Source organism: Beta vulgaris, chromosome 1 (genome assembly GCF_026745355.1).
Source record: "Beta vulgaris subsp. vulgaris cultivar EL10 chromosome 1, EL10.2, whole genome shotgun sequence".
Lineage (NCBI taxonomy): Eukaryota > Viridiplantae > Streptophyta > Magnoliopsida > Caryophyllales > Amaranthaceae > Beta > Beta vulgaris.
Window position 1 is genome coordinate 18,077,437 of NC_079202.1, and position 26,695 is coordinate 18,104,131.

At 35.8% G+C, this 26,695-nt stretch overlaps 1 protein-coding gene across 3 annotated transcripts in view; it reads right to left on the reverse strand.

The window, feature by feature from the left end:
* The window catches only part of LOC104905643 (uncharacterized), a 26,932-nt gene continuing 237 nt past the window's right edge, over window positions 1–26,695 (reverse strand). Inside the window, exons 1-39 of one of the 3 annotated variants that reach the window (XM_010694235.4) lie at window positions 26,344–26,695; window positions 23,900–23,976; window positions 23,337–23,436; window positions 22,997–23,104; window positions 22,316–22,432; window positions 21,730–21,880; window positions 19,849–20,096; window positions 19,525–19,710; window positions 19,206–19,282; window positions 18,970–19,087; window positions 18,482–18,565; window positions 17,532–17,627; window positions 17,291–17,392; window positions 16,515–16,583; window positions 16,045–16,140; window positions 15,872–15,979; window positions 14,174–14,287; window positions 13,971–14,054; window positions 13,093–13,221; window positions 10,514–10,712; window positions 10,267–10,407; window positions 10,125–10,174; window positions 9,405–9,488; window positions 9,161–9,229; window positions 8,971–9,047; window positions 8,366–8,435; window positions 8,097–8,246; window positions 7,768–7,833; window positions 7,503–7,647; window positions 5,262–5,326; window positions 5,099–5,164; window positions 4,689–4,782; window positions 3,103–3,139; window positions 2,916–2,973; window positions 2,703–2,813; window positions 2,548–2,615; window positions 1,336–1,402; window positions 1,175–1,243; window positions 1–405 (exon numbers count right to left, since the gene is read on the reverse strand). The exon at window positions 26,344–26,695 is cut by the window's right edge and continues 237 nt beyond it. In XM_010694235.4, the coding sequence (XP_010692537.1) occupies window positions 322–405; window positions 1,175–1,243; window positions 1,336–1,402; window positions 2,548–2,615; window positions 2,703–2,813; window positions 2,916–2,973; window positions 3,103–3,139; window positions 4,689–4,782; window positions 5,099–5,164; window positions 5,262–5,326; window positions 7,503–7,647; window positions 7,768–7,833; window positions 8,097–8,246; window positions 8,366–8,435; window positions 8,971–9,047; window positions 9,161–9,229; window positions 9,405–9,488; window positions 10,125–10,174; window positions 10,267–10,407; window positions 10,514–10,712; window positions 13,093–13,221; window positions 13,971–14,054; window positions 14,174–14,287; window positions 15,872–15,979; window positions 16,045–16,140; window positions 16,515–16,583; window positions 17,291–17,392; window positions 17,532–17,627; window positions 18,482–18,565; window positions 18,970–19,087; window positions 19,206–19,282; window positions 19,525–19,710; window positions 19,849–20,096; window positions 21,730–21,880; window positions 22,316–22,432; window positions 22,997–23,104; window positions 23,337–23,436; window positions 23,900–23,976; window positions 26,344–26,388 (3,879 nt within the window). In that variant the 5' untranslated portion in view covers window positions 26,389–26,695 and the 3' untranslated portion in view covers window positions 1–321. Of the gene's footprint in view, window positions 406–1,174; window positions 1,244–1,335; window positions 1,403–2,547; window positions 2,616–2,702; window positions 2,814–2,915; window positions 2,974–3,102; window positions 3,140–4,688; window positions 4,783–5,098; window positions 5,165–5,261; window positions 5,327–7,502; window positions 7,648–7,767; window positions 7,834–8,096; window positions 8,247–8,365; window positions 8,436–8,970; window positions 9,048–9,160; window positions 9,230–9,404; window positions 9,489–10,124; window positions 10,175–10,266; window positions 10,408–10,513; window positions 10,713–13,092; window positions 13,222–13,970; window positions 14,055–14,173; window positions 14,288–15,871; window positions 15,980–16,044; window positions 16,141–16,514; window positions 16,584–17,290; window positions 17,393–17,531; window positions 17,628–18,481; window positions 18,566–18,969; window positions 19,088–19,205; window positions 19,283–19,524; window positions 19,711–19,848; window positions 20,097–21,729; window positions 21,881–22,315; window positions 22,433–22,996; window positions 23,105–23,336; window positions 23,437–23,899; window positions 23,977–24,939; window positions 24,959–26,343 lie in introns of those variants that run through there. The other 2 variants (XM_010694236.4, XM_048645784.2) reach the window with 2 other exon arrangements.

Below are 26,695 nucleotides of genomic sequence, written 5' to 3' on the forward strand. Positions count from 1 at the left end.
TACAATAAAAGTACCTAGTTCAATTTCTGGCAAATCAGCCGCACCAAGGGAAAGAATGGTATCCCATAAATTCTTTGACACACAAAAGAATAATAATGATACAAGTAATGCATCATTAATCTATTATCTATTTACATAGATAAATAAATCATGTTCTCTATGCTCTCACTCCTCGAATCATCAAAATATGGTACACTTTACAAATAGCTAATTTAAGGGTTAATGAAATCATTGTATAGGTATTGTTGTTTCAAAACTGATTTTCTTTAATCCTATCCATTAACTTAAAGGGAGAAAAAAGAATGGGGTTGAGAAGTTAGCTTAGAACTGAGAAGATGTAGATGGTCGAGCATCTTCGTTCTCCATGATTAACCTTGAAGGCGGTCCAAACAAGCTTAACAGTACCTGCAAGCATTTTAACAGCAGATAATTTAGGAAATTGCACTGTTTATAAGGGCATGTACTCTAAATCTCTAACGTATAACCCCTTTGGATTTCTTCTGTTCTTCCTATTATTTGAACTCTCCGAGACGAAAAAAGTCGAATTAGGAAGAAAAAAGAGAACAAAGGCTGTATTTATTTAATGTGAGGGGAATCTACTGAACACTTCCGTGTGCCTCAATCACACATCATATATTCATATTCAACTTTACTTTAGTGAATCCACGCGCACAGTTAATAGATCTTTCATTTAACCATTGATCATCTAGAGCTGACAACAACCCAAGAACCAAGATACATCTATTTTGAATCATTTTCTACGCTGTTGCCAAGAGAGAACATGAACCATCGAACCGGACAACAGGATAGCATCTAGCATAGAGTTAAACACTATTTCATACGTTTTAGGGCAAATTTGTCTTTACACGCTAAAAGAGTGTTCCATCTATCAGCCATAAAAGGGTATATGGTGCATTTCTGAAAAGTAAGGGGTTTACGGGTGAATCTTCTTAAATCTTGGAGGCATGGGGTGAAAATTCTATTAGTTTTTTTACGCCATGTAAAAGTTGGTTTTGAAACTCATCAATTATCAAGAGTCTAGACTCAAAACAACCAAATAATAAGGATACATTTATTTTGAATCAGTTTCTTAGCTCTTGAAAAGTAGGAACACAGAAGAAAAGAAAAGCATGACATGGTCTATTTCACAAGCATGATAAGGAAAATAACTCACAGGTAAAAATATTAGACCATGCAGAAAACCGAGGATGACTAGAGCGAGGTACATCTGGAAGTAATAGACCTGTAGAAGTACGCATGAAGGTTATGTTGCCTTGAAGCATAGAGCCGTAGCAAGCTCTAACAGTAGCAAGAACAAAGTTCTGTAACACATACCACAAAGACTTGCGACCGGGAGAAAGCTAGAACAATAACACCAACTAACTTTGTTAGAGTGATACCGCTGCAACACAGAAACCAGAGCATTAGGACCTTGGTGGCTCAAACGAACGAAATCAATGCAAGAAGATTCTGCACGCAGAAGCTTAGCCCAGTCCAAAAACCATACAAAACGGCGAGGTTTTGCCAGGCTACGCAGACAGAAGAACCAACTGATCTAATGGCCGGGAAAATTTAGGAACATACATTGTTTGCCCAATTTGATGTTCTAAATGGCTTCTACACTGGCTAACAGAACATTAATGTTCCTGTAGGAACAGCTAGAATACATGACATTAGATTGTGAATCACGAGGGACCACAACATGTTGAAAACTGAGTTTGAGTACAAAAAAGTGTTGCATGTCCCTCAATGTGTACTTGTATTTTTCATGCTCGAGTGCAATTTGTTACTAACATCCTGTTTGTAGGTGGTACAAAATGTGGTGGAAATGGTAATGAATTTGAACGTAATTCTTTATGAAAACTCTGATGCTAATGTCCATGGTAATGTTTGTTCATCCTATACAGATTTTCATTGCCAACTTCCTCAGAGGTAAAGGATAATAATAAAATTTTATGAAGAGAGCAGTTTTTTTTTTTTGAGTGGACAAGCATTAGCATGAATATGCAAATTCAACTTCCGTAACATAATAACACTTTTACCATAGATATCTAAAATTTAGTTATTTAACCAAACTCTTCTTAAGTTGATTTTTAATGCTGCAGCCTTATGGGGTTAGGGGGGGGGGGGGGGGACTCATTTGATCTTTATGTTAGGTACTTAGGTCTTTGACGAGCCTGAAACCATGGTTTATACCCAGGTAAATTAAGACAACCATTGAAGGTTTTAGTCTTTAGATATCTAAGATTTAAGAATGACTTCCAAAAACCCACTCCGTTGGCATTTCTTAGTTTTGGAATGTTCGGAAAGGTTGGCATTCCCGAGTCTTAAATTGTTAGGAAGGTCGACAGTCAAAATTGTTTAACCCCCACAAATATGGATACCACTCCCAAATCACCCTAATATTTATTCCACTTCTGCACCTGGCAAAATATAGCACTGAGCATAGTGCTGTACTGCCTGAAGCATGTATCCTAACATTGTTATCCTACTATTGTATTTAAAGAACAGGAAAAAAGGTAAGATGAATTCATCAGATGTAAAAACCTGAATACAGAAGCTCCCATTGTACCCAACGCCTCCTTCATTCGTTGATCCCTATCCCCACCACTTATCTGTATGAAGAAACAACCAGAATAATCATCCAAAAGTTTATACAAAGCAGAAAGCCAAAATCATCAAAATAGAATGAGAATATTTACCATGAAAGCATGAGTAATATGTACACAGAACTCAACAGCAATTCCAACGGACATTACTAGGTTAACAACAGAAACTGCATTCAGTTGGATTTTCAGAATAGCCATAACCCCCTGAGATTCAATTAATAATCAAATGTGAAAATAGTATACAGACATATTAGAAACATAAGCATATTAATCTGAGCAGATAAGTGAAATATGTACAGATATTACCATTAAATCTAGCACAATCATTGTAATAACGAGGAGGATAATCAATGAGCTCCATAAGCTGATCAAAGCCAGAGGAAGAAAGGTAAAATTGGCATTGATTTATTAACAGAATGCAAAGTTTCAGAAGGAGGCCAGAAAAACTGCATCATCCATATAATAATTCATGAATCTCACAAGAGATACAAACCTCCAGGTAATAATTAAGCACACGACGAAGACAGCCCCTGTTAAAAGCACAAAGATAGCATTGTCATAAAATATATCTATATCTACAATATATGCAACAAAAAACATAGACTTCAAAAGAAGACCCTGACGTTCCAAATTAATATCCCTAATTTATATATATTTTGACAGAACTTACAAATGTTTTTCCCCTCTCTATCCCCTCGTTCTACTTCTATCAGTGATAGCTAAGAAGCACCAACCATTTAGTGTAATATAAAACCTAGTTTACTCTAGTTATTTAACAGATTTGCGACTAAAGCATACATTATTCTAATTTCTAAGCCTTAACAACATGAAAAGAACTAGCAGTTACTTCACGAAGGAACAAGGACATTATCAATAATCGCATATCATGGTCCATATTCTTATAAACGTCAATATTTGTAGGATGTTCAGGTCACATACAAAATTCAGCATGCAATACCTATCTCGGGGATATTCCAGTACAATTGGATATCAAGTATCAAGACACTTTTTGTGAGGACTAGTAATTCCTTATATTAGATAATACTAACTATCTACAATAAAAAGGTCAATTTTAAAAATACCTTAGGGCTTAAGCACATATAGGCTGGATGGGCTCTTGGATTGGGGATAGCTTTTGTCATTCCCATGTGCAAATTGATAATCTATATATCATATATTTTATATAATCTAAAGCCTAATTGGCGGACAGCTATCAGTTCCTTCTAATGGAAATTTCATAGAAGGATATATGTAAGAGGTGAAACTTCTTTGGCACTCTTTCTTTTAATCTGTTACATCTAGGGATATGGTGGAGTTTCAGTACACCAGAGATTTGCCAGTAGGGGAAACCCAATATGTGGCATGACTTATGAGGGAGTAGGAATTAGGTAGGTTACCATGTTCTATTAAGTATTGAAATAACATCTGACTACTGTCCACAAACCAACAACATAAATAAGTTGAACAATGAACATTACTAGAAAGATATAATGGTCGATGCATATTCTATGCATTTTGAAGAAAGCTAAAATAAGCTGAATTTTCAACTACATGATGCATAGCCAAGACCGTGTTTGGTTGGACGGAAAACATTTTCGAGCAAAAGAAGTTTTCCATGGAAACTATTTTCCATAGGAAAACTTTATTCTAGATCGATTTTCCTTTGTTTGGTTGCAAGGAAAGTATGAAAAATGAGTGAGAGCACAGAGAAGATATAGCTAACCAAATAAGTAGAACAACACTGAACGAGTGAGATCTTCACGCCATTTGGAAGAGAGAGAGAGTATGTTTGTCAAGTGAGATAAATGAAGCCTTTGACAATGACAGAAAATACGGCTTCCTTTGCCTCACAGGGAAAAGTTATTTTCTAACCTTGGAAAATAAGGTTGAGTCATATTTTTCCCTCTCAAATCTGACCCAGACCAAACAAAGAAAAGTATGGAAAAAGTTTTCTCAGAAGCCATTTCATTCCAACTAAACACACCCAATTTTGAATATCTGAAGAACAGGCAATAAAAGATATGTCTTGTCTGCATGCAATCACAATACAAGTAGAAGCAAAAGCAATGTGAGACTAACCGATAGCAATAGCCAGGTTTATCAAAGCTGTTCTCCAAATATCCAGATATTGCTCAAAAAACATGTAAAACACTGAATAGGGAAATACTTCCATCTGCGTAAAAGAGGAGAAAAGGATCTAAGTACAATAGATATAAGTAAGTCTAGTACTCAAGCAACCCAGTCACTTGGACACAACACATTATATTTCAAAAGCAGTATAAAGAGGGATAATCAAGGCAATACAAGAAGTAATTTCGGTAAAAGATACAGCCTTATGCTGGTAAGCATGGAATAACACAGCCTATGAAGATATCAAGCCTAGGGCTATTAGCTGCCAGGTCAAAAATGATTAACAGCCTTCAAAAGTACATAGAAGTATGAAGCTGAATCCAACAAAAATGATGTAAGACAAGAACCTAGGATATTACCTGTAACGACTTAGAAATCCTAGAGGTGAAGTCACGTGCTGCCCTCAGTGCATTGACAAAGTCTGTCTGAAGAGTATAAATTACAGATATAAGAAAAGACTATAAGATAGGAGGCAAAATCTTTCAGGTCTAAACTAAATCAATTAAGAAAATTATTCCGTACTTGCTGGTTGAGAGGGGTGTGGTATGTTCGAAACTCTGAAGCCTGAATTATACCGTTTTCATAACCTGGAAGATGAACATAATAAATTGTGTAAGTTTAAGCAACAGTTCGAACTCTGTATGCACCCTCACATTCTTCTGATGGCTAAGTTAATTTCAACAAGAGCAATGTGAAAAAATCCATTTAAGAGATGAAAGATATTCATATGTTCTAAGGAATTCAAATGATCAGCAAATAGTTGCCACTGGACAGCTAGAAGCATACATTCGAGTCAGAAAAAATGGAAGCATCAATCAATAGGTCTCCCAAAAAGCACAAACAAAGACCACTTGCTAATGAAAACCCTTATCTTTTGCTAGCCAAAGACTCAATAGGAGCAAGTGAACTTGACACCGATAGGTCTTTCATATCTTCTATTACAATTACCGGCATATCAGTGTTATACAGATTTCCAAGTTCATTATAGAAAAGGAGATTATAACTTGCAGAAAAAAGGGATTCAAAGACAAGACAGAAAGATATACATGAGAAAAGCATAAACGCATTGGGGAAGCAAGGCGATTGGTATCCCGAACTAACTGCAAGGCCTTTCAGATAATAATCTTCCCCACAAATCCCAGAAAGAGCGAAAGTAAATAATGCTTAAAAAGGACATCTCTTGCACACTCCCATATCCCCCACCTCTACGGAGTAGTAAATTCTTCAACCATTTGGGTTTTTGTGTCCTTAAAGGCTCAAACCCTTCCCCAAAAGAGGGAGAAAGATTCTCTTAGGAAAAAAGCAGCATGAAGTCAAAAGCTAAATGCAACAACACTTTAGAATTGTAAGGAACGTATTTTATGACATTAGTCAATTAAATTATGTAATACTTCCTGCGTTTCTAAATAAGTGAAACACTTTCCTTATTTGGAATAGTCACAATAAGTGCACCAAGCTCAAAATGGTAAAAAATATTTAATACTATTACAGGTATGCCACCAAAAAGCAAGAGGGGACAACAACTTTTTTGTTTCACCACTTGAAATACCCTATTTTGTTATGGTCCCAACTTTCTCTCTTTACATTCCTTAGTATTCCCCACTTCATCTAGTTTCACTTATTGAGAAATGGAGGAAGTATAATCCTCTAAATGAGGCTCAGAGACATCTAAAACGGTATCAACAGTTGTCTAACACCCTCATCATTATTTATGAGAGCTAGAAAGGATTTAGTGGCACTACTTATACAACTAAGGTGCATAGTCGTTGTTTAATAGCACATATGTCTATGTTGTCTCCACCCCCACCCCCCAAAAAAAAATAAAAAAAAAATAAAAACAAGTTTCAGAAAAAGAAGTTCAGATCACTTGCAGTAAGTTCGGATAAGATCCAACAAATGTAACCATAAACTACAGTAAATTCCAATCAATTCGGATAAATCCTAATAAATTATCAAATAAGCTACAATAAGTTCCAGGGTGTGCATAATTGCAGACAAATTTTCAAACCAGTGCCACGTAAACACCTAACAAAAGGAGGTGGGAGTGGTACAAAACTATTATTTGCCATCTGAGGGTCATGAGTTGAATTTGCTAAGAGGTTAGCCGCCTATTAGGAAAGAATTATTCGACTAGCTTACAAGTCAGGAAGGAGGAGGACTGCGGTGGGTAACAGTCAGCATATAACTTAGTCACATCCATGCACATGAGCCATTACGATATTACAAGTCATGAAGGATGATAAAGTCCATGAGCTGCTAAACTGAAACAAGAATATCGTGATCCTCATGTCAGGGCGCATCCTTCCGAGTCATACATTCTTTAAACAACTATCTATACCAAAAAGATGCACTTACTTTCCAAGAGCTCACATGCTGAAAATTAAAAAGTTAACTGAGCTAATTCAAACATATTGTATGAGTAAGAATTCAGTGCACTATAAGTATTTATGTTGGTTTGAGGGGTCAGACCTTGAAGAAGTATCTTGTGTGTCTTAAAAGGTGGTTGAGGCATTTCAAGGCATTCTAGAAAGGACACATTACCCATGATGGAATAATCACCACAATTTGACATCTAAACATGAGTTGATCAGACTTTCTTTCTCTCTACAGTCTATAAACCATGAAAGAAGTTACACGCAGGTTACAAAAATTTCAGCTAGAACGCAGTTCATATCCTAACAATATTTCTTACAAGGCCCTATCATACCACCTTAATTTATCATAATGGTATCATTAAAAGGACAAAGATTGCTCTAAACCAACCTTGCAAGTCGACACTGTTTGTATAGGCACCATGTCCTCCTTTGGCACAACCAGCAGAAGGTAACGCTTTGAGAAACCATGGAAGCTTATCTCTAAATTGGACGGTAGTTGGGCGATCATCAACTAAATCTGAGTGAAGAAAGCACTGCATATAGCCAAACAAAATAAATTGTCAAAATCTCCTGTAATAGAAATTGAGAAAGCTTGATGTGCTAAATAGGCAGGGAACAATTTATGCAAGTTTTCTTTGACTCAAAGAAAGTACCGTGGTGCAGTCTTTACACAATTCACTAACTCCACATGTAGCTTGGTCTGAAGAACAGCAAGGTGGCTGTATAAAAAAAATCAGTCCACAAATTTATACTTAGATACAGTAGACAATAAGAGCGTAGGTAATAATTGTTATTCAGAATCCTCTACAAGAGTACATCCAGAAAAAGGTACTTAGAAGAGGAATTTAGGCTCAAAGAACATACAAAGAATTGGTACTCAATTCTAGAAAAAATTATCGTGTAACTATTGGTTGCATGTTTCACTTCCTGGACAACAATCATATGAAGTATGAGCCAGCTATAAAGTGTATGAACAATGGACCTGGTCATCAGGTGGGCAGTAACTTTCGTTCATAAATTTTCTGCAGCAACCAAAAGCTTCAGGAGACATCCATACTAGAAAATCATCAAGCCATGAAGCTGCGGGTTTCGCTATGTAGCTTGATTCTGGTATTAAAGATGCTCTCGATATCTGGACAAGCAGAGGACAGGACAATTCAAAGAATATAAAAAGGATCAAGTACACAGATACATGGGAAGATCTAGTGAGGACCACAAATCTCTTCAGCAAGTTCAAAGTTCAAAGCATACCTCGTTTAGTAGAGAATTTGATTCACAGTGACTGATCGAACACAGTTGATTTGTTTGTCTTGACTCTGAGCTAAAAAGTTGGAGAAAGGAGAAACCTCAGTTTATGTAATAGATAGAAACACAAAGCTAGAGAAATTCCTCTCAAGAAAGCAGAGCATGTTTAAAAGTTATTATTGCACAATCACACATCAAAAGCAGCACATCAACTTCAAAAGCACTTACAACCCGTTTGGTACGTGGTAGAGAATTTATGTCATTTTGTAAAGGAAGTGCCTTGTCAATATTCATAATTATATTGTTTCATCCCAAACATGTGTTTTCTTCATAAATTTTCTTTTCCTCTCAATACCACCTCTAAAGTGGTGATGGAAATTTATGAAGGAAAAGATGTATTTGGGAATGGACAATTATTACCATAGACATTAACATGGGATTTTCCCATCAAAACTTAATTTTTTAACAACTACCATCTTTTATTACTGGCCACCAAACAGGGCTTTGAAGTTATAATTAGTGTTTTCTATGCCAGTTTGACAGGAAAAAAGTAACATTTAGAACCTTTAGGGGGTCACAAAGATGAGAGACAAGGAGAACACAGATGGTACCTGTAATTGTAGTCCTTCACCACAAAATATACTGGTGGTCCAATCCTGAGGAAGTCTGAAATATTTTTAAAATATCCCTGATAAGATAAAGATCAGTGCAGCAATTAGACACTTGAACCCTATGACAGGGCCACTGTACTAGAGAGCATAACTCTGACAAGTCTTGCGCATAAATCATATAAAGTCAGACCTGCAGATAAGAGTCTCTAGGAAGAACGATTTGTTGCTCCAGACCAGGCTCAATCCTGGTGCACAATGTCTGCAGAGCTCCCAGAATCAATATCTTGAAATATACCAAAAAAGCATAAAAGCATAAAAGCAATGGGGTTTGGGACTTTGGGGAGATCATAATAAAAAAAAAAAAATGAATAGAAATGGTGACAGATAAGGGATATAAGCATCAAAATTTACAGACCAGAGTAAGAATGACTTACGATGCTGGATAATGCCATAGCAAGAAATACAGAAACAACCAAGATTTTCACTCCCCACATGCTCAAAATTGGTGCGTGGACATCCTAATAGTGACAGGCAACAGAAATATCACCAATAAAAACACATACAAGAAGCTAATTATATAGAGGTGGGAAAAAAAATCAAGGAACATAATGAAGACTGTTTCCAGAACTAAGGAAATCTCTTGTTTGTGCACTTAGGATAAAAGTACATACTTTTAAGTTTAAATTTGATTGAAAATGAAGATGTCAATTCTATGGATACTTTCAAATATATTAAGGTTTATCAAAATTCATCCAACCCGATAGTACCCACTTGGGGGACGTTATTCACGAAAAAAAGAAACATTTGGTGATTGAGATAATCTCCAAAAGATACAAATTTCAGCCAATCTGAATTAGGATCAGAGTAATCGACAAATATCTTCATATTAGCTCTTCAACAAGTCACAGAGCTAACAGAACATAAAGGAAAGCAGCAATATCTGTAAGAGAATCGTGTTATAATGAAGAAAGAACGCATTTAACAGGCCTTCTTTTCATTCTTTTTGGGAACGTACAATTGATAGAGCACATTACATATATTAATCATCTTCATCCAAAACTAAAAATTAATACATCAATATATATGGCAGTCAAATTAGAATGCTATTATTGACTTCTTGTCGCAAGCTTCCATCTAAAAATAAATAAACATACCTTCATATAACGAGCAAGCAATCCAGGTTTTGTATGACTACTACCTGCACCTCCAGAAATCCACACAATACAATTATTTCAAGCAGACCAAGATAACATAGTGCTAATATACAACACCCAGGACTTAGTCAAAAACATATACCATTGTTAGAGTCCTCGGAAGGAGGCACCTTCATGCAAGGAAAACAATCAACTCTATGATGTTCAGCCCTCTGGAAGTCAAATACTATCAGCGCAACAAAAGCAGTAACTTGTAGAAGGAAGTCTAGAAGAACAGCGAGCGCTGACACGAAATTAGGGAAGGAAGAGAACATTCAGCATAAGAAAAACAATAATAATCTCAAATAAGAGAAGTCTTCAATATATTTGATCAGAGAGCAGAGAAAAACCTGCAAACATAGAAAACACGCGTACAGCTGGCATTGGGATGAAAGTTCCGACTGCAAATGCTAATACCTCAGACAGACTAGCAAGTGAAATAGAAGGCCCAACTTCTACTAGTGCAGCACTTATGCGTCCCTCTAAGGGTAACTCCAGTGGTTGTCTTTTAACAGCATTAACCAAAATGCACATGTTGTCCACCCCAACCTGGTAAAAGAAGGCAGCCTTTGTAATGATGGTTACACGAAGATAATGGCAGTAATTAATGGGATTCTTATACCGATGTTAAATTAATTTCACAAGATATATAAGGCCCACTAGGAAATACTTCCTCCATTCTTTTTCTATTGCAACAATGAGATTTTTAAACTATTCACTCACCACCCTTTCATTATCTCTTGTGATTTTTACGCAAGGAAAAATATAGTCATGTGTGATCTTGTTAGATTCATCTCGATTTATCCTTTCAATATATCAAATTTGTATAATTTTGACTAAAACGTAATTAAAGATATTAATAGTTGAAGTTGTGCATTGGCAAGCGTGAAAACTCTATTGTTGCAATAGAAAAAGAAAGGAGGTAGTACGTCATGATATCAACTACAACAAATTTTTGTTGAAAAATTTAAGGGTTTGGGTCAATCAAATTAGCCAGAAGTTGCTAACAAGACAAAGAACAATACCGAATATTTACATAAAGACAACCTCTAGAGTAGCACTCTATAAGTTTATATACACCCATGATCATACGTGACTTTTTAACAATGGTGATTAGTGTAATTTAATGCATGGGATCTAACAAAAAAATGTGTCGTTGTATAATGGAAAGAAAAATTGTACCTTGTTGGATATGTACATAATGATTACGGTTTTTCACCAAGTGTCCTCGAATTTTCAGAAATTTCACTAGGTACCCTTGCACTTTTCAAAATTCACCAGGTACACCTCAGTTTCATGGTAATACATCAAAATGCTCTTAATGACTAATGATGGCTAACTCCGTTAGTCATTAACCCCTCCAACCCTAATTAGCCTGTAACCCTAATTAACCCTCTAACCTAACCCTTAACCCCTACCCTAACCCCTAACCTGATGCCCTAACCCTAACTACCGAACCATCACCCCTCCACGCAGCCCCCCATGCAACCACCCATGCAAACCTCCCACCTCACCACCCCCATCCTACTGCCCGTTTATTTCCGCAACCCTCCCATCTCTTGCCCCCGTCACCGGAGCCTATCCTCCACCCATCGCCATATTTAATTTGTTTAGTTTGTTCCACCGCCGGGGCGCTAGTCGTGGCCCACACCTTCAAAACCGCACCTCCATTGTCTCTTCTTTATGCCTTCCTCCTCCATGTTCGTAGTCGCCAACAACTGCACATAACAACCACCATCGCTAGACTTCACGTCACCACTGTCAGAACTCCGAGTACCCACCAACTCCCCTGAGCATCCTTGCTATGGGCAGCAACACAACGCCAACCTTACTCCCTCTTCTATGTCCCTCTTCTTCTTTCTCACTTTCGACCACCATATGTCCGGCTACTGCAGCCAAACCACCACACCTCGGTTCGTTCACTTGGGACTTCAGCTACGCTTTATGCCGACCGAAACCCTCGCATAATTCGTGCTCTTCTCTACTCTTCAAATCGACCACCTTTGTTTCCTTCACGTCTTCGCGGGCTATTGTTCTCCGCCAAATTCTTTTCCCCACCCAGCAGTCCAACACCACACTAGATTTGGGGATGGGGTGGGAGACGGGTGGGACCGCAGGGGTGGGGTGGTGGTTAGGGTTAGGGCATTAGATTAGAGGTTAGGGTTAGAGGGGTTAATTAAGGTTAGAGGAGTTAATGACGGAGTTAACCACCAATAGTCATTAAGGGCATTTTGATGTATTACCATGAAACTGAGGGGTACCTGGTGAATTTTGAAAAGTGCAAGGTACGTGGTGAATTTTTTAAAAACTCTACACTGCTTGGTGAAAAAACCTAATGATTAAAAAGACTAGAGAACATTAGAATGTGACATGCCATAATTGAAGAATAACCATCAAGGTAAAATGGTTGTGAAATTATTTTACAAGGACTCACCCATAATTAATGATACAATGTAAGAAATTTGGAATTTCACAAAACCATTATCAATCTTACAAGTTATCACTTTTGTAAATATCCAGAGTTAAATCCTAATAAAATGCAGATCATCCACCCTGTGACTCTCATCTGATCTTAATATTAATTAAATTCAATCTCATCTAAAAAGATGTCTCTTACATCATCAGAAAACTGCAGTCAAAAGGGAAAGTCATAAGTCCTAATGTGTAAAAGAACCTTCAGTTAGAAACTAAAGGTGGTTTCTCCAGAGAAGTCTCCTTAGAAATGATATCCTGTTAAAAATATTTGATTTGGGTGAACAGAAAAACATCTGCACGCATTGCAGGACTCAGGAGTAACTTATCTGAAATTACTATGCCGGGCATTTGCTAACCAAAGCATATATATCCATCAAGGGCTCTAAACAAAACCTCTAGAAAAAACCATCACTTAAATCATTTTACTTGGAAAGAACAAAGACGAGGAACTTACAGCTAAGACAAGAAAAGGAATGACTTCCATTATAATAAGTGTTGATTTTACTCCAACAGCGCTGAAAAATCCAACTGATCCAAGTACAGAAAGCATGACCAGCATAACTCCAGAAAGTCCAAGCAGTACCTGGAATTTATGCATTTTCGATAAATCATAAATACAGAAAAGGATTAAAAGATCAATCTGCAGCTCAAGAGATATATGCCAATAACTATCAATGACTTGACTTCATACAGAAATGGATTTGAATAATGAAACCAAAGATAACGCAATTGAGGAAAAAACATATATAATGAAAATAAATGAATTGACACCTCCCCCTTGTCATGAGACCGAAGAAAAGACCTTCCAGAACTTTGTAAATTTAGCAGCTCAAGATGAGATGTAACCATAATTAGCAGCCAAAGCTCAACCAATCAACATAGCCACAGTGTACAAAAGGAATAGGGAGCTATGAAGGACAAATTTTGCAGACCCTTCTAATCTCAGGCACATGAAGAAAATGACAGCACAAAGTATTAACTGCCGAAGACTTTTGACTAGAAATTACAGAGTACATACAAAAGCAGCAAAAGTATAAGATGTGTTATCTCTTAAAGAAGTGACCATACAAAGAGAAAAAATGGAAAATCGCAAATTCAAGAGTTTCATCATGTTACGTCTTGCTGCTAGCTGATCCCATCCCTTTGGGATTCAGTCTTTCATGTTATTGTTGACCTCCTACACTTACTCACGTATGTCATTGATCAATTATCAGCATTCTTCATGAATACTTTTGGGAACATTCAATAAACATAACAGCAGTTGCGGAGTATCATGCAAAGTTAACAACGGAAAACCTGAATAAGAAAGAGAAACCCACAGATGAATCATACCTTCGATGAGAGAAAAAAGGAAGATAACCGAGGTTTGTCTCCCAGAGTAAGTGATATATAAGCAAACATCACAAGATAGCTTATCTGGAAAAGGAAAAAGAAAGTAATGGTTCATACATAAAATCATAGTGATAACAGCTAAAGTTTCTTCTATGTTGCTTCTGGAAGGAATAAATTTAATTAAGAGGATAAGAATCACTCACCACTATAGTAATGACATCAGCAGTGCTCTCTCTCTTTAGTTCTTCTTCAATTGAGCTTTCCGATGAAAAAGAGAGTGTTAGGTTTTTTCCTTGAACCATGGTCATTAGCTCATCCTGTTACAAAGAGCCATCAAACAATGACAAGACAAAGACATGCAAATGCCAGAAGTAGAAAGACCAGATCTGAGCCATTAACAAGCTACCATGATAATTTTCAATTAAGGAGATGCAAGATAGTAGTTATAATTTGTAACATGCGACATTGAAGGATGATGTTGATCAGCTGATGACTTTAGTCGTCCAGTTGAGAGCATCAGCTTAATGAAATAACATTTTTGGCATCCATATATCCTTGTTCTTCAGTCAAGGAGAAACTATGCATCAAATAAATAAAACTTTACTGCAGGCCAAAAAGCTTAGAGAGAGTGAGGAAGGGGAAATGATCAAGGCACAAGGTGTAAGAGAACAGCTTGGAAAAACATTTGAATAAAAAAGGCATGTTATGAGAATGTCCTGTCACTAAAACCCATGGTAGAATAAGTTGAATCCAGAGCAATTGTTGGGCTAACTAATGTGAGTGCTGCTAATCATTACTATCAACTTGCTCACAAACATCTAGAATGGTTGCTGCTAAAGTCTGACTAACTGTAAGCTCACTTATAAGTTCTCTTTTTAAAAAAGGCGGAAGAACAGATTATTGAGACCATGTCGGATCAAATCTTGACATAGATAATGCTTAGAGCCTTAGACAAAATTTTAAGCTTCAATTTATTATATCAGAAGTGTGACATCATGTACTATTACTAATCAGCATAGTTTGAATATGTGGTTACAATCGTGATTGCTGTCGTGGAAAAGTTCACGTTTTTGCTCGAACAGAATGGATACGCTTATCGCTGACCACATTGCGTTTGTCGTGGGACGAATTTAGTTTTCTAGTCTTTTGAAGGTTTTTTAGTTATTATACTCAAATATCATCAACTAGTGTTACAGCAAGATTATAAATACTAAAAAATTAAGAAAAAAAACTGTGTCAGAAAGATGGAGCCAAGTAGTATAATAAGTGAATGAATATAATTCTAGTGGGCAGTGGCTGTCCAAAATGTTAAAACATAAAAGTGATACCTATCCAAAAAAGAACTGTTAAAAGTGATACACTGATACTCTAAAAACGTAACAAAAAAAAGCTACCAGTCAACGAGGATGAAACTCTAGCTCCTTGCCCCTGAAAAAAAAAGAAAGAAAGAAAAAGGTACTCTAGCGTGTTTATTGTCCAACAGTGTAAAAAAAAAAAAAAGAACAGGCCTAATTGCACACCTGAATTTTTTTATAAAATATTCGAATCAAAAATTTAACTTGCCTTTAGAAGTATTTAATGCAATATTTCAATCCCTAAAAAGACACATCTCTATTCAATATTAATTGAAGAGAGAAATCTCATGTGATAATTTAGCCCAGCACATTCGTCACACAAGACAGCAGTTGTTGGAAGTCTATCAATAGCCCTTAGAAAGAAGCACATAAGCCCAAAAGGGAAAGGTCTTGCTCCTATTATAAGACGGCTAAACACCTAAACAACTTAAACAGTTGAATGTGCCTGTTCAAATTAGAATTTTCAATGGACCATATGACCACTGAAAACTACAAAACAAATAGTTCAACTCAAAGATGAGCGAGAGTTTGTATAGATATGCAAACCTTTGCTAATTGAATAAAGGCCCTCTCCCACGCCAGTGCCCTCTTTGTTTCATTGCTTTCTCTATCAATTGCATTGTTCACTGGATAGGTGACTGTAAATGCAGACGCCTATAATAAAAATATTAAAATCCATATCATGTAATGAAATAGATGACTAGCATTGAAAGAAGTACCTCTGAGTAATTGCCTCTAGAATAACCACCGAGTGCGGTGCTAGGATCTAGTGGGGCTTTGAATGCACTCCTACAGCTGTCTGCAGTAGAATAATGCTGAAAAACAGAACGTAAAAGCTGAAAATCTATAGATGACTTTTCACTTCATTATTGACAACTACGAAACAAAAGCTGAGTAATAAAACCTTCCAGGCCTGTTAAGATGACTGCAGACATTACAACTGACAATCTCTTCAAAGTGACAAAGTCTAGTCATAAATATGGTCACTAACAAAGAGAAACACAAATCCGCGAAAGAGACATTTGCTACAAGATTGTCCTAGATCATTTGACAAGCGCTATAGCTCAAAGAAAAGGGTTGGCAAAAATTTGTTTCCAAAAATGCCTAAGATGAGAGGAAGTCCAGAAAAGAGTAAGCATGACAGCTTTCTTAATCTGAAGACATCAACATGTGGAGAGAAATTACAAACCTGAAAACAGTACTGAATATGATCCACCCCACCAAAGTTGTCGAAATTGTCTGCATTCATTTTGAAGTACTGGCATGAAAGAGAAAAAAGAAAACAAAAGCCATGAGCATTAAAGAGTTATTAAAACTATGAAATTCTACATGGATTACAAATGGAATCCCAGTTAGTGGTAAAAAGCTTCACTCAGAAATGAACCACATAAAAGAGGACTTTGAAAATGACCACTTGAACTTGTACTCAAATATGAATTTCATGTGATTTACAGCTAATTAACATGTGCGTCAATGCGAAAAGTAGAAGGCATGGCATCCTATAACTCAATGTCAAGGAACATCAAAAGATACAGCCTATCCTCTCCCATTATTTAATCCCTTATTGAATGTGGAGTAAAAAAAAAACATTAGGAGTGCCTTCAAGGTATACTTTGAAGTTCAAGAAAAAGGCAGAGGAAAAATTAGAAACCAAGGAGACTTAGCCGTCAAATCTATAAGCTAGAAAAGGCAAACATGCATTTTCTGATTTCTCCTTTAGTTTCTGCATGACTTCTGAAGATTTCTTCCTAGTATTGTACAAATATGTATATAACCATAAGCCTCTTTTCAATGTCAATGATCAATATAAAAGATAAATGAGAGGCCATCAAGTAATATAAAGTGCATCAGACTATTAGATTAGCTTAAGGTTCTCCAGAGAGACTGGGAGAATAACACTATGGAATTATGAAAGCACATCAATCTGACTGTCTGATTAAAGAGAAAAAAAAGGATTTTCTTTACCTGTAAAATGCTCTGAGTAGCACAATCTTGTCCCAGTGGTTTATAGCAAATGTCAGTTAGAGATACCGTTGAGCCACCAATATTGGCTTGAATTCCATCTACCTGTCACAAAGTGAATTAGTTTTTCTTTTTATTAAAAAAAAAAAAAACACTTCAGAGCAGATTCAGGTCTTAAGTTAGCCATGCCAGATAACTTTTACACTGATTACTTCCTGACAGTATCAAAACCAAGATTCCATACCTTCTTCTGTATTTCAAAAAGTAATTTTATGTTATCCTCTGTCAAGATACTTGGTGTTGTTCCTTTGCCTTCATCGGGAATTGTTGCTATTATGAGCTGCATGAAGAACTAACTGACGTTATATCCACTTTTCAACATACTGGTTCATCTATTAATATAGATATCATGAAACCCCGTAATGTAATTTAACGTGAAGGAAGACAATAACTACAACATTGCGGCTTTTAACACTAAAGCCTAAATAATTCAGACAGGGTACATATGAAAAGGAAGGATTCATGTAAGACAGACACACAAGTCTGGGTCCCTGTGACAATGTAGAGACCACTTTCAGCAATCATCAGAAAGAAAGACTGACTGCTGAACCTTATCTATCGATACTAGCTCCGATTGAGAAATATCTTAGCATGAGAATCCATTCAAACCCAAATATCACATAAAAAAAATTCAATTCAACTAATATAGAGAAGCAGAAATGACATTGGGGTTTGCATAACAGCTCCATAATATCCACACTTCTGTCGTACAATAAGCAAAAATCTTGACAAATATGCAAGAATGTAAAATTTTCGATATCATTGATACTGTAACTAACGATAATGACATATGTTCATAGTCTTCATATATGTATTGGTGGTACAAGAATTAGTATTGCACATAGTTTCCTGACTATCCATCTATTAGAGTATTTTTATATACAAAGACATTGACCCAGAATTTCTATACCAAATGGGTTGAAAACATATTGTAGACTTTGACAATTAATTTTTTGATAACAAAAAAATATATAAGACAAAGTGAGACTGCATTCACCCCACTCGTCAAAGCAATCAAATCACTATACAAAGTCATTATTGAAAGTATTTGATAAATCTACTTTATATTAACAATAAAATAAAGAACACGGTCTACACTCTACAGATAACCAAAAGTCAAATAAGAAACACAACCTGTTCAATCCTGTAGAAAGGGGCCAGATGAGTGTCAAAATACTGTTTCTCTTTTGCAGCCCTGCTCCCAGGCCCGACCCAAAGCTGAAATCGAACATAGTTGTGAGATTCTAATAGATCAATAAGCTGTGTTATATAATCAAGCCAATGTCTTCTGATCTGTAATATGAGCTGATAAGTGCCTCCTTGAAAAAGTAGAGTAATTAAACAAACTTCACTATACAATTTTGAAGACAATGGTATGTACATTGCACTAAAATTCTTTAACCCATTAGGTCAAGCTAAAGCTGAACACTTTTGGGTCTTGAACAAGCATTGATCAACCATTAGGGGAAGACACCTACCTATAAATCACCCACAATCAAAACAATCTGACCTAAAGCCGATCCATTGACCCACTAAAAGCACTTACTAACAAAGACTACTGAAATAATGAAAGAGCAGAAAGAGCATGTGAAGTTGTGAACTAAGACAGGACGGAAAGATACCTTTTCAGGCCGTGTCTCTACTCTGAGACGGATTAAACCTAAACAAAGAACAAGTACAATGGCCAACGATGAAACGAGAACAAGAGCAGGTCTCCTGGCTACCCATGCTCCATATTTCCTGAAAGAGATTCCATAGTCGAAAAAAAATGGTCAACCACACAGACAAAAGTATAAATTAACAATTTGCGCTGCTTCAGGATTGAGCCTGAAATTGCTACAGGTAGATATATACGAACCTATAAAAGTTAGACATGTACACTTGAACCAATGACAGTCTTGCTTCACCAGAAAGTCGGCCTCCATCTCGAAGAATCTGATGACAGAAATTATAACAATAACTCTGAGACAAGCAGTTATTGACAACTTGAGCTTGCATGCACGATCACATGATTATGTAGGAAGAAAAGAGGAAAATCAGAGGATCTGAAAAGTTAATCAGCAGAAACAGCAACAGAACTACAGAAGTCTTCTATCAAATCATTTGTGCTATAATATAGCTAAAGGAGAGCAGAAGTACAATAACATATCTACAAAAGTTCGAAAGTTGGAACATACTGGCAAAGGAAGGTCTCCATCTTTTTCATCGGTTGAACGCCTACCATCACTACTCGCGGCACTAGCCAGTGGTTTTGTTCTTGAAACAGTGCTCGCTTTTTTGTTCTGATGAACAAAACCCCATCCAAGAAATACACAAACTGATACGATAAATACAACTGCTACCACAATATCACTGCATTTTGCCTACAGTCATCAAAAGAGGCTCTAGATAAACAGAGGTGCATTGATGTGATAATAGAATTACCTAAACTACAATATCCTTGTGCAGTTTGTGATATCAAATTATTGTGGTAAGTGACAAAAATTTCAAAATAATTTCACCTCCACAGAACCCATTTTAACTGAACAGGTTTTGCTCTTGCTGATGGAGGGAGCTGCTGAACTGGTGCATGTAGGAGACAAAGGACAGTCACCACAAGAGCAACTCAAAGATGTATCACTACATGAGTAAGAAGATATGTTCATGGGACTCATCCCTGAAGCTTCGGGTACAATTGAGGTGAAATTTATAGCATATGGTGAACCAGGTACATTAAGGCCAACTTGTCTACCAATAAAAGCAAACCACCCTGCACAGAACAATCTAACTATAAGAACACTAGCATTTGGGTTATTGTAAACATACAATATGTCAAACACCACCTAACAGTATCCAAACACACAGTAAAATTACTCACTAGGTTTATTTTTTTAATAGAAAAGCACCTTTAAGTTACCCCTTGGGGAAAATATTAGCTTATAGAAAAATTATCAATAGCCTTTTATCATACATTCTGCTTTAATATAAAACCCGCTGACCCTTATAGTGAAAAGAAGAAAATCTCTGGTTGCTGGATTACTCTCTTACAAGCCTATTATGTGATTTGTATATATTTCTTTTCCCATCAGAATATGGCCAATCAAGTGCTACTGTGACAGTGATGGCATATTCATCACTCATCAAACAGTTTACGAAGATCAAACCAAAGGACTGGAATAGATTTAGGACGATAACCAATGTAGAATTCAATCATTTTCTTACATGCATACAAGGGAATTGAGTCCAATGCATCGTAAAACTCCTATCATTTATTCTTTAGGAACTGCCACAAAAATGTTAGATGAATTTCTGCAATTATATTACATGCAAAGTTGTCAATGGTAGGTGCTTCTGAATACTTTAGGCTCATCCATGCAACTGAGCTAGATTCCTTCAGTCTTCATTCTCTGATTACCACTCTAATGCAGTTCCCATAGTTTTATCATAAACAACTAGAAAAACTGAAGTTCCAAAAGGCAAACAGGACTGCTTTCTCAGACTGCAATTTTTCAAGGAAGTAGGATCATTCACAGGTAAAAGGATATTATACTCATAGAATCCCTTAGCAGATCTAACCATAGAAAAAAATCACCAATGCAGTTGCGGTCGTGGTAGCGGTCGCATTATTGCAGAAGCAGCTTGTATCGGATGTATGGAACGGATCGCCGTTAACAGGGCGTGAATTTCTTCGAGAAATTCGTATATAAAGGATTTAACGTCATATTTGCAAATTTATAGCTTAAGAAGTATTTCTTCATCACAATATATGAAATAACTCATATACATCCAAACTAATATGCCCTCACTAATTTATTCTCCCTTCTTGAGTGTTTGCATATAGTTTTTCTTACTAGTTATGCTTTTTCATTCGTCAATTCTGTCAAAGAAAGGACGCAACGGAAAACAAAACACTCTAATGCAACAAGTCACTGTTACGTAACAGACGACGCGGCAAGGACACGATTTTTGTCCCTATGTTCTATAACGTGATTTCTTGGAACGCCGACTATGGCCATTACGTAACGGAACAGCTGAATTTTAGTTCTATGGATCCAACCCTTTGGCAGATGCAAGAGCAAACCAGTAGTTTAAGTCCTTTGTATGACAAATTAGTGTAAATGGATGGCAAATGGTAAAGACAAGTATGAGAAAGGTTGCAATATGTAAGTGTCTAAATTTCCCGCCTGAACAAATCGAATCATGTTTTGGGCCTTATGATGCATATAAAATTAGTTCTCCATTGTCCTCTATATAGACATCCAGCAATTTGTATAGTTTGACTGGTACTCCAGTACAATCACGACAATCTCATGTGACAGGAAAAATTGTGAAGGAGAGAGGAGAGAGGAGAGAGCAGAGAGCACTTTATCTAAACACTACAGTTTCAAGGAGTAAGAACATACCTTTAAAATCTTGAGCACCACCAGCAACAAATTCTATGGCTCGAGTATTCATAGTACCAAACTTCACATCCTTGCAAGAATTGTACAACCCTTCACCAAAAGCATCAGTTACATAAAATTCAATTGCATCCACGGTCTCACTGTTATTAACCTGAAACAGAAAAGAGATAAGCCCTCTCTCTATCAAACTTAAGCCATTGTAGAAAAAGATTTACAAATTATGCAGACTTTTTAAAGAAAACATAATACTTCATCAGTTAGACCAATTTGACGGAAGCTACAAGTTTTTTTTATCTATCAAGGTCTTTCCTTTCCCCACTCACATTCCTTATTTTTCAAAATTCACAGTTGATAAGTGAATCGGTACTAAGTTTAAGACTCTTGGTATCAGGAGCAGTGAGAACATCTATATATATAGCAAGCAAATGTTAGAAACTTTACTATAATATTCTGATTTTTTTGAAGTTTTTTAAAGGATCAAGAAAACTACCAGCGGTGTTTACCATGTCACCAGCCCTGGGATCAGAAGATTTTATAGGCCACCAGTTACAATAATTTTGTTTAAAAAAGGCTGCAGATGTCTCACCTTTTTGGTAGAAGTTACGCTGATAAATGAACTCTGGTTAGGTGAACATGACATTTCACAAAAGAAATTCAGAAAGTTCCTTAAGCACGCTGGGCAGCCAACAAGTAAGGGGACAGCCTGCAAAGATGTACACGTATTATCTAACAAGTACAAATAAGTACCCAGAGTAACGAAACAGGGGAGCAGAGATGCATCAAAGTGTAAACTTCAAACTGACAAAATCACAAGGAGTTCAGAAAAGCAAGTTGGATGGCTTGACGAGCTTAACATTGTCACATTTTCTCAATATTGTCACAATCACTTGCACTGAGTCCACCCCTTAACATCCTGACCACAAAGAAAACCTAAGGAGTACAGAAAGTATTGACATGTTGGCACATTTGGAGGGTTCATATTAGTCAGTTACAGAATCTATCATGCAGCTGCCTGCAACATCTCTAACTATTTATTTACAGGGTGCAGATATGTCTATTTACAGAGCCCAGAAAAGATGAATCCAGAATCTTCGCAGTATCTTGTTTCAGTCACCCTGTAGCTTACTTTAGATTACAAGAAGGGTTTAAGGGAATTGCACACAAGCAAGCATTTACATACAGATTACAGATAATCGGTTACATTAAATTATTCTACGAGTTTATCAAACGAGATAGATTACATTTATAAAAGTTACAAATATCTTACTTGCTGGACTTGACTTCGCAGTGTATCGAATTGTGCCTCTGTACAGCAAACATCACCAGTAATTGTGGGGCACAAGCTTTGAATCTTCGATGAAAATAGGGCATCTGGCTGTGAAGCACAGGAAAAGACTATTTACATCAGTAACACATGTAATAAGTAATAGAAATCACTTAGCTTCGTTCTTCCAATAGTTCCTATGTAACAAAATGACCCGTACACAACCCTTATAGGTCAGGGCCGTGGAATTGCATTGCTGCATATGCATGCCTGGCCTTCCCTAAGGTGAAGTAAACAAAAAGAAATAACAGGTAATGTAGTAGATACAACATGGCGCCAGTACCTTCACTGCTGGTGCACTCAAAGGACAATTTAAAATTTTGCCGTCACTTCGTGTACCACATATGTCATACATCGCACAAAACCCTGGTGCATGCCTCACCCTGACGACAAGAAAGCATCGTGTCAACCTAATGTTTTCATTGTATCAAATAGTACAGACTACAAATTATTTAGTCGTGCAAAGCAGAATCATGTATATCATTGTTACTTAGGAGTGTATACGAAGACGTCCTACCAGCACACAATATTTATGATCTAAAGAACTAAAATGACAGTGATTTAAACAATTAAGACTTCTACGATAATCCAAATAGCATCATTTTTTGTTCAGAAGCCGTCACTATACTATGAGCTGCATCACTCATTGACAAAATATAAACATCCTTTCATCTAGTGATAACAAAAACAAATGGTATGAAATAATACAGCTTAGGGAACAAAGAAGTTTTACTAGGACCACAAAAGACATGATCTCCATAATGTAGTCATCATCAGCATAGTTGAACGAACTCTAGTGTTCCACACGCATTATGCTTTACAAAATAAAACGGAACAAACTTTTACCCATTTGTGTCATTAGATGTCAAAAGAAAACGTGTATTAGATATCTTTGCTTCGGTTCTAAATGTTGGAAAGAAAACCTGCACAATCAGAATATATTAGTGTCAAATTTGGTGAACTAATCAACGTCTTTTTCCCATATCCAGAGTAGTAAAAAAAGACAAGACCAACAAAAATAAATGAAACAGTTACATAAATTTGTCTATTGGAAGTTGAGACATCAACATTAAAACACAATATAGCCACTATTTTAAGAAACAAAAAACATATTTTCCGGGGCCGAGGATGATTTGGAGAAAAAAAGAAAAAGAAAAATCAAACTTCTTCTCACTTTCTAGATTAATCCTTTTCTTCAAGAGTTTGTCCTATAAGAGACCGCCTACTTTTTAAATTAAAATTAGGAAATGTTAAATCCAATATTAAAAAGAGAATTAGCGCAATAGTGACTAGTTTAATTTCTTTCGCTGACTAATTTAATCTATTTAGTAACTAGGTTTACTTTTATATTAAAATTAAACGGACTTTTTAATAATTTTTGTTTCTTCAAAGTTCTTCCCAATTTTATTTTATTTTAGTATCGATAACAAAATTTCTCTAGTATCCCGCCGCATGACTACTCATGCCAGAAAATATATTCATTAGGAAATAAATTTTTCTTTGGTATAGAAGACTCAAAATACAATTTAAGAAAGTTTTCCTTAAAAAAAAAAAATACAATTTAAGAACGTTAAAGTAACTCGTCGTTTAAACACACAAACCCACCCCAAACAATAAAAAAGTAAAACATAAAAAGTAGAATAAATCAAAAAAGGAGAAAATTGATTGACTATCTTTATCTAGCAGAATATTTTATTTTGAAAAAGGAAATAAAATGGCCACAAAAATTCATGCTATCTTTCTTACAATTATACATGGAGGTAAAAGTGAGCTATTAGATTTGCATGTCTTCATCAATTGCACACTATGATTATGATAGACTTTAAGCACGCCCCACAGTAGCTAATAAGACCAGTCATCATCACTGTAAAACTACTTTTACGCACCATTTTCTGAGTATATTAATACTCCCTCAGTCCCTCCGCCTTCAATAAGTATATTAATAGTAAATGGTAGGAGGGTATATGTTGCATGAATGTATATCTAGTTTGTAGATTATTAACGAGATAGATAAAAGTTTTTTTCGATTGTATCAGTAGATAGACTTAAATAAGATTAAAAATTGATTGAAGAAAGAGATAGTGAACATCAAATAAATACAAAGAGAGTGTGAATGTTAAGACTTTTAGTAGAGGGAATGAGAGATGGGGATCAAATCAAATGAATCGAGTCTATAGAATTTGGTAAGTTTTTCATTTAAGAAAAATCGACAGAAATAATCCCAACTACAAAAGATCCGCTCAAAATAATTTCAACATTGGGTTAGTATGTAATAATCCAAACTATTTGTGGTACTTTCTCAAAATAATCCAAAACTTTTATTTTTCTTGCCTTCAATGATCCCTTTTGTGTTTACTAAAAAAGCCTAAAAATTTGGATTATTTTGAGAAAGTATTCATAATTAAATTGTTCTAAAATAACCCATAATAAAAATTATTTTGAACAGAGCGGTGATAGTTTAGATTATTCTTGTCAATCTTTCTTTTATTTAAGATAATAAGACTATTATACATGGACGGAGTGAGGGCCAGACAACAAAAATTCAGCTAAAATTATTGTAATTCATCCAAAAAAAAAAAAAGAAATTACAAAAAACCAGCTCCATAGTGAATACAGTCTAAAAGATGTCCACCAAATAGATAAAAACTTATCCCCTTCAAATTTTTTTTTGCAATAAGTTCAAATTTTCTAATTGAAAAGCAAAACAACTTCAATAATGAAATTAACAAAAAGCAATAGTGATTTAGTGACAAACCCCCCTACTGTGAAGTAAAAATAACCAACTTTCTAAAAGTAAAAAGTAAAAAGAAAAGAAATTAGAAACCGCACACCATAATCACAGTAATTTACCGCACCGAAAAACAAAAAAGTAAAAAGAAAGACATTATTACTAAAAATGACAATGATGACCAAAAATTATAACCGTAGCCCGTAGGTCCATAGCTCAACAATATATACTCAAAATAAAGAAAAAAGAAAATATCAACCAATTTTTTCCTATCAAAAAACGTCTTCACAATTTTCATTTTTAACGTCTTCATAATCTAAACTATTTAATTCATACACAATCCAAAATAAAAATAGTAATCAAAATTAAACGCAAAAAAATCAGCGTAATTTCAAGCATTCAATTTACCAGCAATGCAAAGCGTCAAACACTTAATTCACACACAACGCAAAAAAAAAAAAAAATCAATAAAGAGGAAATAATCTGATGACAAAAAATGAATAAAAAATTTTACCAAATATGAAAATTAGAAAGATAGAGATAATATAATATTATTAATTACCTGAAAAGAGAAAAGAATGAAGATAAATTGTAAACGAAACTTCATAGTTTAGGGATTTCTCTCAGAAAAATTTAGTACGATGAAGAGTGTGACAAGTTATCTATGAGAGGATAACAAAATTCTGAAGAGAGGAAGGAGATAGAACAAGAGGAGAAAGTCAAAACGCCATGACTGCGAACTACTTATATATAAGAGCACCTCCAATGGCAAATTTTACCCTCCCCATATGGACTCTCTCTCCTCAAATGGGGCTCCCCATGAGTGGGGTTGGTTCCCCATTTAATGAGAATGCTCAAGTTTTAGGGGAGGTGCCCAAATGAAGAAAAGGTGGTGGGGTATATAATAAATAGAT